We start from the raw sequence: 13731 nt of genomic DNA on the forward strand, positions 1-13731 counted from the left end.
TTGGTAAAATGTGAGCAACAATGGCAACATGGTAAATTTTTCCTAAAGACAAAACAAAGGGTCTGTTTTGCATATTTAGAGTTAAATTTTTAAATTTTATGTTAAAATAATTCTGCCTTTGCACACCATCATTTCACAAAAGAAAAACTAATCGAAGAGACAGAGCAGCTAATGAGTTGAACTGATGATCCATGGCACTCCCCCAGAGCAGCGCTGTCCAGGGCGCCTTTCTGCAGTGATAGAAGTCTTTTATATCTGTGCTGTCCACTAGGGTAGCCACCAGGCAGTGTGTGGCTACTGAATTTGAAATGTGGCGTGTGCAACTGAGGAATTCACAGTTGATTTTAATTGATTTAACTTGGACGACCCATGGCAGCCGGTGGCCACACCCTGGACAGTTTGGTCCTAGAGGGAGGTGAGGAGGCAAGTCGGAGGCCCTTCCAAAAGGTCATGCCTCACACAGTCCAATCCCATCTCTCAGGGGCTGATGGAGCTCCACATGGTATTGCCAGCACCCAGTACTGATGAGAAGAATGGCCTGAACCTTCTGCGGAGGCTCTGGGTGGTCAAGTTTGACAAAGAGGAGGAGATCCGGAAGCTGGCTGAGAGGTGAGAGCCTCTGGAAGGTGGTTTTTTCCTTGCTCCGTCGTCTTTTCCTTTATGGAATAACATCCCAGTGTACTCAACCTGCAGCAAAAGGAGAGCTGGGTGGCCAGTTTGATGGGGTGGCTGCTGCGGATCCTTGTCTGACCAGCACCCACTGTGGTCTGCTCTAGGCTCTGGTCAACAATGGGCCTAGATCTGCAGCCAGACCTCTGCTCCTTGCTTATCAATGACGTCATCTATCATGAAGCAGCTGTGAGGCAGGCTGGGGCCGAAGCCCTCTCCCAAGCTGTGGCCTGTTACCAGCGGCAGGCAGCAGAGGTTATGGGCAGGCTCATGGAAATTTACCAGGAGAAGCTTTATGTGAGTAGCCGTACCCTGATGCAGGCTGGGCCATGTGAGGACGGGTTCCACTCTGCTCCGGATGGGAGTCTTGAAGCTCACCGTGGCTCAGGGTGGCTGTGACTGATCTCCCGCCTCACATTTGGTCACTGGCTTGGCTGGCTGGGCTGGGGAGAGCATTACAGTGCATTTATCAACCTGTCTTTTGCAGCGGCCACCCCCAGTGCTGGATGCTTTGGGACGGGTTATCTCGGAATCTCCTCCAGATCAGTGGGAAGCCAGGTATAGCCACTCTTGCAGTCTTTTTACACACAGAGCTTTCTGAGATGTAGCAGGTGGGCTGGGCTGGGTGCTGTGAGGAGGCAGCATGGAGTAGTGATACAGAGGAAGGAATGGTCAAGGTGACCTCCACCCTGAGGCAGAGAGACCTGAAGTCAGGTTCTGGTTCCTCCTGTGCTGGCTGTGTGACTGGGTCATGTTTCTCCTTTCTCTCTGGCCTGTTCCTCAGAGGTCCCTGAGGACCTTCCGACTGCTCTGTAGCTGGAAAGAACAATAGCACTTTGTAGAATACGTTCACTTCCAAGTGCCTTCCTGTCTGATTCCTTTACCTCTCTCTCCTGCAACCTGGAGGTAGAAGTGTAGGACTGCACTCACACATGGGGAAGCCAAGGCAGAGCTGGCTCCCGCCTGAGGTCTCCAATAGGAGGTATACTCTGGGCAGGTGCAGGTCCCTCTTTGACAAGTGGGCTGAGACCATCATGTGGATGGGTGGGTGGGCAGTGGGCACTGTCCCCAGACCAGTGTTTGTGGCTGGCAGGTTTCCTCTCCTTGTGACAAACTGGGATGGACTCCGCCGGCAGAGGAGGCCCCTGGTTGGTCCTTGCCTCCCTGACATGCCCCTCACTTCTCTCCCAGGTGTGGCTTGGCTTTGGCCCTGAACAAGCTCTCCCAGTGTTTGGACAGCTCTCAGGTGAAGCCACTCTTTCAGTTTTTCGTCCCTGATGCCCTCAATGATCGAAACCCAGATGTTCGGAAGTGCATGTTAGATGCAGCCCTTGCAACGCTCAACACCCATGGGAAGGTAAGAAATGTCAGGCAGCTGAGGGGCTTGGGAGACACCTGGGCCAAGGCAGGAGGCAGTTCTACATAGTGGCAACACAGGGAGTCTTTGGGCCAAAAATCCTGGCAGGGCTCTGGCCCTCATAGAAAATACTAGTTGTATTTCTTTTGAGCCCAGAAGACCCCATGAAGGTTAAATTCTTGAAAGTCTGCATTCCTGCCAGATAACTGGGGTCTGGCTGGTGGGGATGCCTGTTCCAGAGCCAGACTTGGTCTTCAGGGCAGAGACTATCATCCCCAGATGCAGCTTGTGTGGCTGATGTGAGCCCCTGGATGGGCTTGGCTTTCTAGGAGAACGTCAATTCGCTTCTGCCGGTGTTTGAGGAGTTCCTGAAGAACGCGCCCAACGATGCCAGCTACGATGCTGTGCGGCAGAGTGTAGTGGTCCTGATGGGCTCCCTGGCCAAGCACCTGGACAAGAGCGACCCCAAAGTGAAGCCCATCGTTGCCAAGCTTATCGCTGCCCTCTCCACCCCTTCCCAGCAGGTACTAGCCCCTGGCCCACAAGCCACTTGGGGATTTGGGACCCAACTGTAGATGGATGGGAGGCTAGGGCCCATCTGGGTCCAGAAGGCCCAGTTCTCTGTGAGTCCTCTCTCCTGCTCAGTCTTCTCGGGACAGCTGGTTTATAGGCAAGAACACCCTTGGAGAGGAAGTTGCTTTGTTCTCATAGACCCAGAAATTTTATTTTTTTTCCTACATATCTACTAACAGTCTTTTTTTGCACTTAGTATAAACCCAGCACTGGGAATAAAAAGAAAAAAAAAAACTGGCGCTCTCTGTTGTTGAGCTTTCCCTGAGTCTGTGTGTTCCTTACACGTTTCAGGGCCTTTAATGCACCTTCAAGCTGCAGTGCAAGGACTTGTTTTCTTTTGAAAAATATCATACATACATATATTTTCTGTGACTTACATTTTGCACCACCCAGAATGTCCTTATCAGATGCAGGTTTACAAAATTCTAGTCAAGGAAGTTGTCAGGAAACTACCTGCAAAGGGTCTTGCCTGGGCCCCTGGCAGCATGATGCTTTGATGCCCTCTGCTTGGGTGTAATGAGCTGACGCTAGGAGGTAGGATGGGTCGTGACTGTTGGTACCACCCAACTGGGTCCAGCCCTGTGAGGCCTGGGTGATTACGTTGTGACTTTGACAAGTTTGGGAACTGAGACTTTGGGCCGTTTTTAAGGAGGCATAGTAGTGCACTTCTCCCTGGATCTTTCTTTGTGAGTGGGGTTAGTGCTTGAGTTTTCGACTCCCTGCCCAGGCCTAGGTTCTCTGTTTAGACCAAAAATAGCATCATATGGACTGATGCTTTCACCCCTAACAAATGTAACGTGCTCCCTGTTGGAGCCTGGGTCACCATGAGCTTCTCTGCTGCCCTGTGTTTGACAGGCAGGGGCTGAGATGGGACTTGGGGACATCTAGTGGTGAGGTGCTTCCTAGGATTGTGTCAGCCACCAGGAACTGGCTGTGGTTGGGCTGTGGCACTGATGAGGCAGGCCTCTCATAGGTCCAGGAATCTGTGGCCAGCTGCTTGCCACCCCTTGTGCCAGCCATCAAGGAGGATGCAGGAGGAATGATCCAGAGGCTAATGCAGCAGCTGCTGGAGTCAGACAAGTACGCAGAGCGCAAAGGGGCTGCATATGGACTGGCAGGCCTGGTGAAGGGCCTGGGCATCCTGTCACTAAAGCAGCAGGAAATGATGGCAGCGCTGACTGATGCCATCCAGGATAAGAAGAACTTCCGCCGGCGAGAGGGTGCGTGCCTCTGAGCTTGGGGATGCCCAGCATGGGAAGGCTGTCCCCCATGTCTCCACAACTGCCAGAAGAAAGAATCCAGCCTTTCCTTTCCCATTGAAGGGCTGGTGTTGGCGTGTATGCAGAGGGGGCAGCTGTGTGTGACCCGTTCCATCTGGTCCTCACTGATGTGGCCTGGACTTTCTTATTCCTAACTCAGCCACACCCTTAGCTGAGAGAGATTTTACCTTTCTAACTGTTAGTGTCAAGAAGTGACAGACATTCCCCTGGCCGGTCCCTTTCTGTCCAGCCACACCCCTGCTCTGGGGGAGGCAGAGGGTGCTGCTTCCTTTTCGGTGGCCACTTCAGTCCCACAACTGGCTTGAGTGTTCCCGAGGGTGAAGGGGTGGCAGGAAGCTTCTCCTGGGGCTGCCCCTGAGGACGTCCTGGCCCCAGCTGCACTTCCTTCTACCCTAGGTGCCCTCTTTGCCTTTGAGATGCTCTGTACCATGCTGGGGAAGCTCTTTGAGCCCTACGTGGTTCACGTGCTGCCCCACCTGCTGCTGTGCTTCGGGGATGGGAACCAGTACGTGCGTGAGGTAAGTCCTGAGGCTGCTCATGCGACCTGCTGACAGCTGGGCCAGCACTGGGTGAGGTCCCGCCACTAGAGCCCCTTCTGCCTGCACCTTGGGCACCGGTGTGGGCATGGACTCTGGTTCCCAGTGAAGTGCTGAAGAGACAAGAAACTCTCCTTCTCAGCTGTGTCTGCCAGCCTGGGCACAGGGTCTGACACCATAGACCCCAGTAGCTGTTGGTTACTGGGGGAGCCCTGTGTTCAGCATCAGGCCTTGACCCTTGCTTGGGTAAGGAGGCCCTGAATGTCCTTTCTCATCTCTTGAGGCTGCAGATGATTGTGCCAAGGCTGTGATGAGCAACCTGAGTGCTCACGGGGTGAAGCTGGTGCTCCCCTCCTTATTGGCGGCCCTGGAGGAGGAGTCCTGGAGGACCAAAGCTGGTGAGTTTAAGTCATCTGTGGGTACTTCTATGACTAAAGCCACCCCTTGCCACCACCCCTCCCCTTTAGCCTCTTGGAGAAAATATAATCTTACCTGGAACCCTAATAGGGAAAACAGACACAAACAGAGCTGTTCTGGTTTGGGCAGGGTCGAGGTCTAGGGCCCTCCCACTTGGCCTGTCCTTTAGTCCCTCAGGCTTCTCTCTACAGCTTGAGAAATCACAAATCAAATCAGAAACCACAAATGAGGAAACTAAGGTCAGAGAAATGCAGTAAACCAGCCTTGGACCACTGCCAGGGCTAAGCCAAAGCTCCCCTGTCTTGGTCTCACCTCTTTCCCCCACACCACCTTGCCTCTTACCCATGGCTCAGCAGGCCTCAGGGGCATTTTGCTCACTCTGCTGGAGCCAGCCCCTCTGTCTTGGCAGCTGCTTGAGCACAGTCTGCAGAGGAGCAGGCTGGTTGCTCCTTGCCCTGACAGCCTACCCACGTGACTCACAGCCTGTGCTCAGTGACTCCACGCTGGGTGTGTGTCTGCCGTCTGCAGGGTCAGTGGAGCTGCTCGGGGCAATGGCATACTGTGCCCCCAAGCAGCTGTCTTCCTGCCTGCCCAACATCGTGCCCAAGCTTACGGAGGTGCTCACCGATTCCCACGTCAAAGTGCAGAAGGCCGGACAACAGGCGCTCAGGCAGATTGGCTCCGTCATCAGGAACCCAGAGATCCTGGGTATGCCTCTCCCATGAGGGCAAGGGCCCTGGCTCCTCCTACCCTTGGGCACTTTGGGGAATGTGCATCAGTTCAGCAAGAGGTCTTTGCCCTCTGAGGACAGATATGTTCTCATTGAAATAACCTGTAAATTCTGGGAAGCCCTTTTCCTAGAATAATGAGTGGAGAGTAGTTTGGAAATGATCTGTTTTCACACTGGTTTGGAGCAGTCATCACTGAGGCAGGGAAACTGAGTCATTGGCTCAGAAGCAGCTTGACTGTGAGAGTGCCCTGTGGACTAAGCTGAGCCCCTGAGGTCAGCAGGGTTGAATGACAGGCTCTGGATGCATCGGCATCACTGGCGTCACCCAGTGTTCGGTCCTTTGGGATCTCTGTTCTCTCTCCTGGGAGGCCTGTGCTAGGGGGGAAGGTGAGGGGGGCTTAGGCCCCATCACTGTTCTCCTTAGGATGGGGTCTTTCTTGAGTGATGAGAACGTCTTGATTTCTAGAAACAAACCCAGCCAGCCACTTGGATGAGCCTGTCAGTTGTTCAATTTTATGCTTCAGCATGGAGCCTCAGTGTCCACTGAGTGTAGTTCAGCCAGGGTATTACCAGAATTCTTTTCATTCAGCAAACGACGTGTTGGTTTTTTTTGCTTTTGTTCTTTAAGGGGTAAATAAATATACTTGGATTTTGTTGTTTTTTTTTTTACAATGTCCAACTGCCCTGGGGATTGCTAAGGCCCAGAACAGTCTCATCTTTACAAAATGAGTAGAAATACCTTCATTTTGGGAATCCAGCCTGGGTCTTTTTTTTTTTTTTTTTTTATTGAGCTAATTGGCGTAATATAAAAATTACTTTTGAAAATGTACAATTCCCTGATTTTTACTACATTCAAAAAATTTTGTAAGCATCACCACTGTCTAGTTCCAGGACATTTTCATCATCCCCAGAAGAGACCCCACACCCATTAGCAGTTACTCTTCATTTCCTACCTTATCACTAGCGCCTGACAACTGCTAATCTGTTTTCTGTCTCTATGGAGCTGCCTGTTCTGGACACGTCATAAAAATGGGATCATACACTGTGCGGCCCATTGGCTTCTTGCACTTGGCACATTTTCAAGGTGCATGCACACTGTAGCATGTGTCAGTACTTCATTTCTTTTTATGGCTCAATTACGTTCCATTGTACATGTAACCACATTTTGTTTATCCATTCATCTGTGATGGACATTTGGGTTGTTTCCACTTTTGGCTATTATGAATAATGTTGCTATGAATATTTGTGTACAAGGATTTTTCTGTGGACATGTTTTCAGTTCTCTTGGTTAGGTACCTAGAAATGGGATTGCTGGATCATATGGTAATTGTGTACCTAATTGAGAAAATGCTAGACTGTTTTTCAAAGTGGCTGTACCATTTGACACCAGCAGCCATATGTGGAGTTCTACGTGGCTCACACTGTTATTGTCTCTTTTTGGTTACAGCCATCCTAGTGGGTGTGAAGTGGCATCTCATTGGTTTTGATTTGCATTTTCCTAATGACTGATGATGTTGAACGTCTTTTCATGTGCTTATTGGCCATTTGCCTATCTTCTTTGGAGAACTATTTTTAAATAGGGTTATTTTAAAAAAATTAGTGACCAGTTTGGGTCTCTACAGTGGTTGGATTCCCTGGGTTTGTGGAAAAGATAAGTCATGTACTCCTCTTTGAATTCTTTCCACTAGGCTGATGGTGCTGAATTTGAGAGCTCATTTTGTCTGGGCTTGGCTGCTCTGAGCATTGTGTGCTTCGCTCTCACCACTAGTCCAGGGACCTTTGGTGTCTCAGAACAGTTTTCACAAAACCATTTTGGGTTGCTGCTTCCAGAATAAGGCCCATCGTGCTGAGTAGCTGTCCTATGGCGGCTCAGCCCATGACTGCAGCCCAGTGCCCATTGAAGCCAGCCCACAGGTGTCACATCAGATCACAGTGCAGTGGGGTGAGGGCTGCCACACCACACTGCTTCCTCTTGGTGAAGCAAGGATTGTGCTTTGCAGACAGGCTGGCTTTCTCAGCTGGCAAACTTGAGGGGCTCTAGAGAGGGGTGGCCCCGGACTCCCATCTTTTCTCATCCCCTCTAATTCTAGGGTTTTGGTGGCTTTGCCACACCATAGACTCCTACAAACCAGATTCTCTCTTGTTTGGATGTACAGCCATCGCTCCAGTCCTGCTGGATGCCCTGACAGACCCCTCCAGGAAGACCCAGAAGTGCTTGCAGACCCTGCTGGACACCAAGTTTGTCCACTTCATTGATGCCCCGTCCCTGGCCCTCATCATGCCCATTGTCCAGAGAGCCTTCCAGGACCGTTCCACAGACACTCGGAAGATGGCAGCCCAGATTATTGGCAACATGTACTCCCTGACAGATCAGAAGGTAGCAACCCAGCAGGGGCCGGGGCAGGACAGACGAGTAGATGCTGGTTTAGGGCATAGAGACCCTGCTCTCAGTAAACACAGGAGGCCTGTGGGCTTTTGGTCTCTGATTATGTCTGGGGAGAGAAATGGACCATTTAGGGGTAGAGGGTGGAAATCTGGGCTCTCTGGGCATTTTGCAGGGCACAGTAGCTCACGTCTTCATTAGCTCAGTCCCCCGAGGGGTGCGGGAGCATTCCTGTGGAGCCCCTTTTACAGATGGAGGGGAGGAAAGGTCCAGCCTCACTTCAGACCTTTCAGGAGTTTTGGCAAAGTGGCTGCTGCTTTGACTGCTTGCAGTGTTTTGTTGTCATAGCATTTGTCCGTGTAAGCCTCAGAGGAAATGTACTTAGTTTGGGAGATTTACTTTGTTTCTTGCTTCCAAGGGCCTGCATGTGTAATCATACTATCTACCACAGCTCTGCTTGCTGAGGCAATGGGCACAAGAGAAAATATGGGAAAGTTTGTCAATCCTAGACAATTTGGGAAATTGGAAAACTGGAAAACCATAAAATTTTATCCATAGTCTCCCCAACACTAAAACAACTACTGTTAATGGATTGTTTCACATTAAAAAAATATATACCTGAGCATAAAATTATTTCCAAGTTATGTTATTTATAAAACTGATTTTTAATAGTTATATAACATCTCCACAAGTTTATGTATGATAAGTTATATAATTCTGTCTTGATAATATAGTGTCCAAGGCTTTTTGCTATTTTAAATGATGTTGCTGTGAACATACGGCTTTTTCTATATTTAAACCTGTTCCCTAAAGCTGAATGCTGTATTGAGACACAAACTTTTTAAGGTGAAGAAAGGGAAGATGATAAGGCAATTCTGAAAGGAAAGGGCCGGAAGTAATAGGCCTTGGTCCCAAGAGAAGGGTGGGCGGAGGAAGAGCGTTGAACTGTAGCTGGTGGCTCACTAACATGCTGAGGATGGGCCTTGGGTCCCTCGTAGGTTTCCCCAAGCAGTCGCCTTCAAGGAGCCAGTGACAGGGGGAAGTCTTTGCCAGTTGCTCTCCCTGCCCATTCCGGGAGCACCCCTGCTGAGCGCTTCTGGTCAGCAGCACGGTGAGGTCAGGGTCCACAGCAGAACGGATTCTGGAGGAAGCAGGAATCGGGCCTCCACCTGAGTTGCCTCTTGTGTCGTTGCAGGACTTGGCTCCTTACCTGCCAAGTGTGACACCTGGCCTGAAAGCCTCTCTTTTGGACCCTGTACCTGAGGTGAGTCTGGGAGGAGAGGCAGGCAGGAGCTCCTCATTATTTTAGCCTAGTCCTCAGATAATTGTTCCCTGTGAATTCCCCATAAACTGCTGTTGCATGAATCTGGTAATGGGAAGGAGACCCTAGGGGCTCCTCCCTGTTCCTGCATGGTCATCTAGTTTTGAGCTGCTTTACCTCACCATTCCTGCTTGCGGACAGGTGCGGACAGTGTCTGCAAAGGCACTTGGGGCCATGGTGAAGGGCATGGGGGAGTCATGCTTTGAGGATTTGCTGCCTTGGTTGATGGAGACACTGACTTATGAGCAGAGCTCTGTGGATCGCTCAGGCGCTGCACAAGGTGAGGCCAGGGCAGACCCTGGGGCTAGCCTAGGAATACCCTTCAGTGGCCTTCAGATCCAGTGGGTTCATTCTGTGCTTTTGTTGCAGGGTTGGCTGAGGTCATGGCTGGCTTGGGGGTAGAGAAGTTGGAGAAACTGATGCCAGAAATTGTGGCCACAGCCAGCAAAATGGATATTGCGCCTCATGTCCGAGATGGCTATATCATGATGTTTAACTACCTGCCCATCACCTTCGGGGACAAGTTCACTCCTTACGTGGGGCCCATCATCCCCTGTATCCTCAAAGTAGGCACCACTGACCATGTGGAGGGGAGCGTACTGAGGAGCCAGTATGCATGGGTCCTCCTGGAGCGCTAGGGTTCCCTGCCAATTGGGAATGGGTGGCAAAAGGCCCCATCCTGCTCTTCAGGGAGTTCCAATTCCTTTTGGGTCTGGGTGCCCAAGGGGAGGCAGCCCTAGCTGACTCCACCTCTGTACCCAGGCTCTTGCTGATGAGAACGAGTTTGTGCGTGATACCGCCTTGCGTGCGGGCCAGCGGGTCATTTCCATGTATGCCGAGACAGCCATCGCCCTGCTGCTGCCTCAGCTGGAGCAAGGCCTCTTTGATGACCTCTGGAGAATAAGGTAAGAACTCGGGTGCAAAGACCCCGCAGCCCCAGCTTGCATATTGGGAACTCTGATTGAGAAACAATGAGCAGGATATTGCCAAGAAGTCTCACTGTTCTCCATACTCTTCCCATTTTGTACCTCTCCAGTTTCCTGTAACAGGAAATGTCATTCTGATTCTCTTCACAAGTTTTCTCTATTCAGTCCTTCAGTTTTGTCTTAAAATTTTAAACATGAATACTTTTTAATCTGGAAATTCTCCTTCTAGGAATTGATTCCAAGGACAGATTTGGGCAAGTGCCTAAGGTTGTGTATAGAAGGACATTTGTTGCAGTAGTTTCTCATTAAAAAAACTGGAGGTTAGTTTAAGAAAAGTCGTAACATAGCCATACTGTGAGTTTTTGCTCAGTGATTACAAAGAATGGTATAAGAGAACAATATTAGCTGACAAAGAAAGCTCCTCCCCTCGCTGATGGAAGAGTGCCAGTTATGGCCCAGCACATGGGGTGTGGGCCCACTTCACACATCGTATGAGAGGGTGCATGTGCCCATGTACAGTGTCACCACAGTGTCCGCATGGTTGCCTGGGTGATGAGAGTTTATGTGATTGTTCACACACTTTTCTTTATATTTTCCTGTATTTATTAAGTTTTAATTTGAATATGACCTATTTTTATAATCATTAAAAACAAGAAACCTAATTTAATTTGAGGAAAAATAGTTTATCCTTCTAGGCCTTACCTTATGTCTCCAGTTCTGATGATCTACATTCCTGGCTTCCTGTCAATGCTTCCCTCTGTACTCTCTGTCTCTCTTTTTAATAACTTTCATTATAGAAATTTTCACGTAAAAAATGTTCATTCTTTTCTATTATTAAAGTAATATATGTTTACTAGTGGAAAACTTACAAAGAAAATATGTGGGAAAGTGTGAAGAAATAAAAATTGTCTGTGTAACTTTTCCCATCCCATGATAGCCACCATGAACGTTTTGGGTGCATTTCCTTCCAGTCCCTTTTCTGCCCAGTTCTTGGTTGTACCCTGAGACTACCCCTTGTGGCTGTGGGACTCTCTTCTTGGCATCCTTCTCAGGTTCAGCTCCGTGCAGCTCCTTGGGGATCTCCTGTTCCACATCTCAGGAGTCACTGGGAAGATGACCACAGAAACTGCATCTGAAGACGATAACTTTGGGACTGCCCAGTCCAACAAGGTGCGTGCCCTGAGTTGATTTCCGCCCGTGGTGATCGTCAGCATTCTCACTGCCCCCCATGCTGTGGGGCTTCCCCACCCTGTGTTCACTGTTCCTTTCCACTGCTGCAGGCCATCATCACTGCCCTGGGGGTAGATCGGCGGAATCGGGTGTTGGCAGGGCTATACATGGGCCGCTCGGACACCCAGCTGGTGGTACGGCAAGCGTCCCTGCATGTCTGGAAGATTGTGGTCTCCAATACCCCACGAACCTTACGTGAGATCCTGCCCACTCTCTTTGGGCTGCTGCTGGGCTTCCTGGCCAGCACATGTGCAGATAAGAGAACTGTGAGTTTCCTGGACTGTTTTCTAACCAGCAGCCCCAGATGCCTCCTTTCAGAGGCTAGAAATAGAAAACTGGGTCTGCAGAGACTGGGAGAGTGCCTAGCATCTCTTATCTAACAGGGGACAATATATTTACTTGGTCATTCATCTATTAATCTTAAAAATGAAATAGCTAGTTATTTTATCAGCAAAATGGGTTTATTTGGGAATAGCAAAGACTTATAATTTGGGGCATGCAAGCTATGACAAAAACCATAGGGAAGTCCAGAGAACAAAGGAGAGAAATGCTTTTTTATAGAGCAAAGGGGGAAGGAGGGCTGTATAAACAAAAAGTCCATTGGAGTAAACTGGGAGTTCCAACTGTAGTGGCTTCTCATTGGCTGGGTTGTTGCCAGGCCAGGACACAATCTTCTGTCGTTCTGCTGGGTAGTAAGGTAATCATCTTCCTGTTGGGAATGCAGGGTATGCAAAATATGTGTCTTGGTGATGTGTCACAACTGCCGACAAGTGGTAGGGTGTGAGAGCTCCTCCTTCTGGCCTCCTGACTCCATTTTAAATGAGATTTCCTTTTATTGAATTTCACACAGCAAATACTTAATGAAGTATATACTGTGTGCTGACCCTTAAGACCTGGGGATATAATGGAGAAGCAAGGCAGCCTCATTCATTGTCCCTGTGGAGCTATAGTCTGTAGAGGAGGTCGATATTAAATAACCACATGGAGTGAATGCAGCTATGGCAAGAGCTACATGGTGCTGCAGATGATTATAACAGGGGCATTTGACCTAGCTTAAGGGGTCAGGGAAGGCTTCTTGGAGGAAATGATGCTGGAAGAGAAGAGATTAGTAAGCACTAACCAGGTGAAGTGGGGATGAAACTCTGTTCCAACCAAGGGAATAGTGCTTTAGATAAAAAGATGGGATGTGCAAAAAGCCCTGTGGTGGGTGGGAACGTGGCCAACAGTGGAGGCTGAGCAGAGGCTGGTGAGTCTAGAGTGAGAAAGTGGGGAAGAGCAAGCATAGTGTGAGATAAGGCTGAAGCTGGCCTGGGGCAGGCTGTGTTCGGTGGTTGGGAGGAGGGACCCAGGCTGGGCTGATGAGCACTTCTGCCAGTCCCTTTTGGCCTACTCCCAACCCCCATCCCTGGCCAGCAAACTGTGTATTTATTTGGCTCTAAGGAAGGGCTTGCAGGAGGCCTCAGAGGAGAGAGGTTTTTTTCCCCCTTAAAGCGTTGGTTCAGCTCCCCTGGGCAGGAGTACAGAGTTAAGTGACTTTAGGCTGTAGTTTTCCTTCCAGGGAGTTTGGCCCTTGAGCAGGCAGTGTGTGGTGAATTTCATGTTCATATATAAGTTGCCAGCTCTTGCTTTAGGTTCTATAGGTGTGTGTGACACAACAAAGTAATTTCATTTTGTAATGTTTTGCAAGCTTCCTTGGGGGATCTTCAGGGCTAAGAGCACTTGGGGAAGTTAAGTCAGTGACATAGATAAAATCCAGGAGGTTCCAGGGCCCTCATTCTGGAGCTGGTCTCTGGGTGTCCTGGGGTTCACAGGGAGTTGATGTCCTGGCTTGATCTCTGCTGACAGATTGCAGCGAGGACATTGGGAGATCTTGTCCGGAAGTTAGGGGAGAAAATCCTACCCGAGATCATCCCCATTCTTGAGGAAGGGCTGAGGTCTCAGAAGAGTGACGAGAGGCAGGGAGTGTGCATCGGGTTGAGCGAGATCATGAAGTCCACCAGTCGGGATGCTGTAAGTATCTTCCAAGGGCCGCACAGGTGACCTGACTCAGAGCTGGGGGAGGTCTCAGGAGAAGCCGTGCCAGCAGGGACACTGCACCTTGCCTGCAACAACAGGCGAGCCTCACTGTGGAGGGCGCTGCTGGCAGGGCCTTATGCAGCCTGGAGTTTCCCTCTTCAGGTTTTCTCTGCTTTCAGGCTAAATACTAAGTGACTTAGAGGCCTTGAGTGGCCTTTGGAAATTGCAGCTCCACCACTCCTGAGGGTGCTCCACATTAACCCCTTTGATGATACTGTCAGTTCAGTTAGGAT

General features: G+C 49.9%; 1 protein-coding gene across 2 annotated transcripts in view; it reads left to right on the top strand.

Moving 5' to 3' along the window:
• The window catches only part of GCN1 (GCN1 activator of EIF2AK4), a 52698-nt gene that overhangs the window by 28018 nt on the left and 10949 nt on the right, over positions 1-13731 (top strand). For both annotated transcript variants that reach the window (XM_036929440.2, XM_036929441.2), the window contains exons 29-45: positions 482-609; positions 777-966; positions 1157-1227; positions 1861-2026; positions 2356-2550; positions 3573-3819; positions 4276-4397; positions 4699-4813; positions 5361-5540; positions 7719-7939; positions 9141-9209; positions 9408-9546; positions 9636-9832; positions 10029-10171; positions 11245-11362; positions 11473-11688; positions 13268-13432. In XM_036929440.2, the coding sequence (XP_036785335.2) occupies positions 482-609; positions 777-966; positions 1157-1227; positions 1861-2026; positions 2356-2550; positions 3573-3819; positions 4276-4397; positions 4699-4813; positions 5361-5540; positions 7719-7939; positions 9141-9209; positions 9408-9546; positions 9636-9832; positions 10029-10171; positions 11245-11362; positions 11473-11688; positions 13268-13432 (2682 nt within the window). The remainder of the gene's footprint in view (positions 1-481; positions 610-776; positions 967-1156; positions 1228-1860; positions 2027-2355; positions 2551-3572; positions 3820-4275; positions 4398-4698; positions 4814-5360; positions 5541-7718; positions 7940-9140; positions 9210-9407; positions 9547-9635; positions 9833-10028; positions 10172-11244; positions 11363-11472; positions 11689-13267; positions 13433-13731) is intronic.

Source organism: Manis pentadactyla, chromosome 14 (assembly GCF_030020395.1).
Source record: "Manis pentadactyla isolate mManPen7 chromosome 14, mManPen7.hap1, whole genome shotgun sequence".
Lineage (NCBI taxonomy): Eukaryota > Metazoa > Chordata > Mammalia > Pholidota > Manidae > Manis > Manis pentadactyla.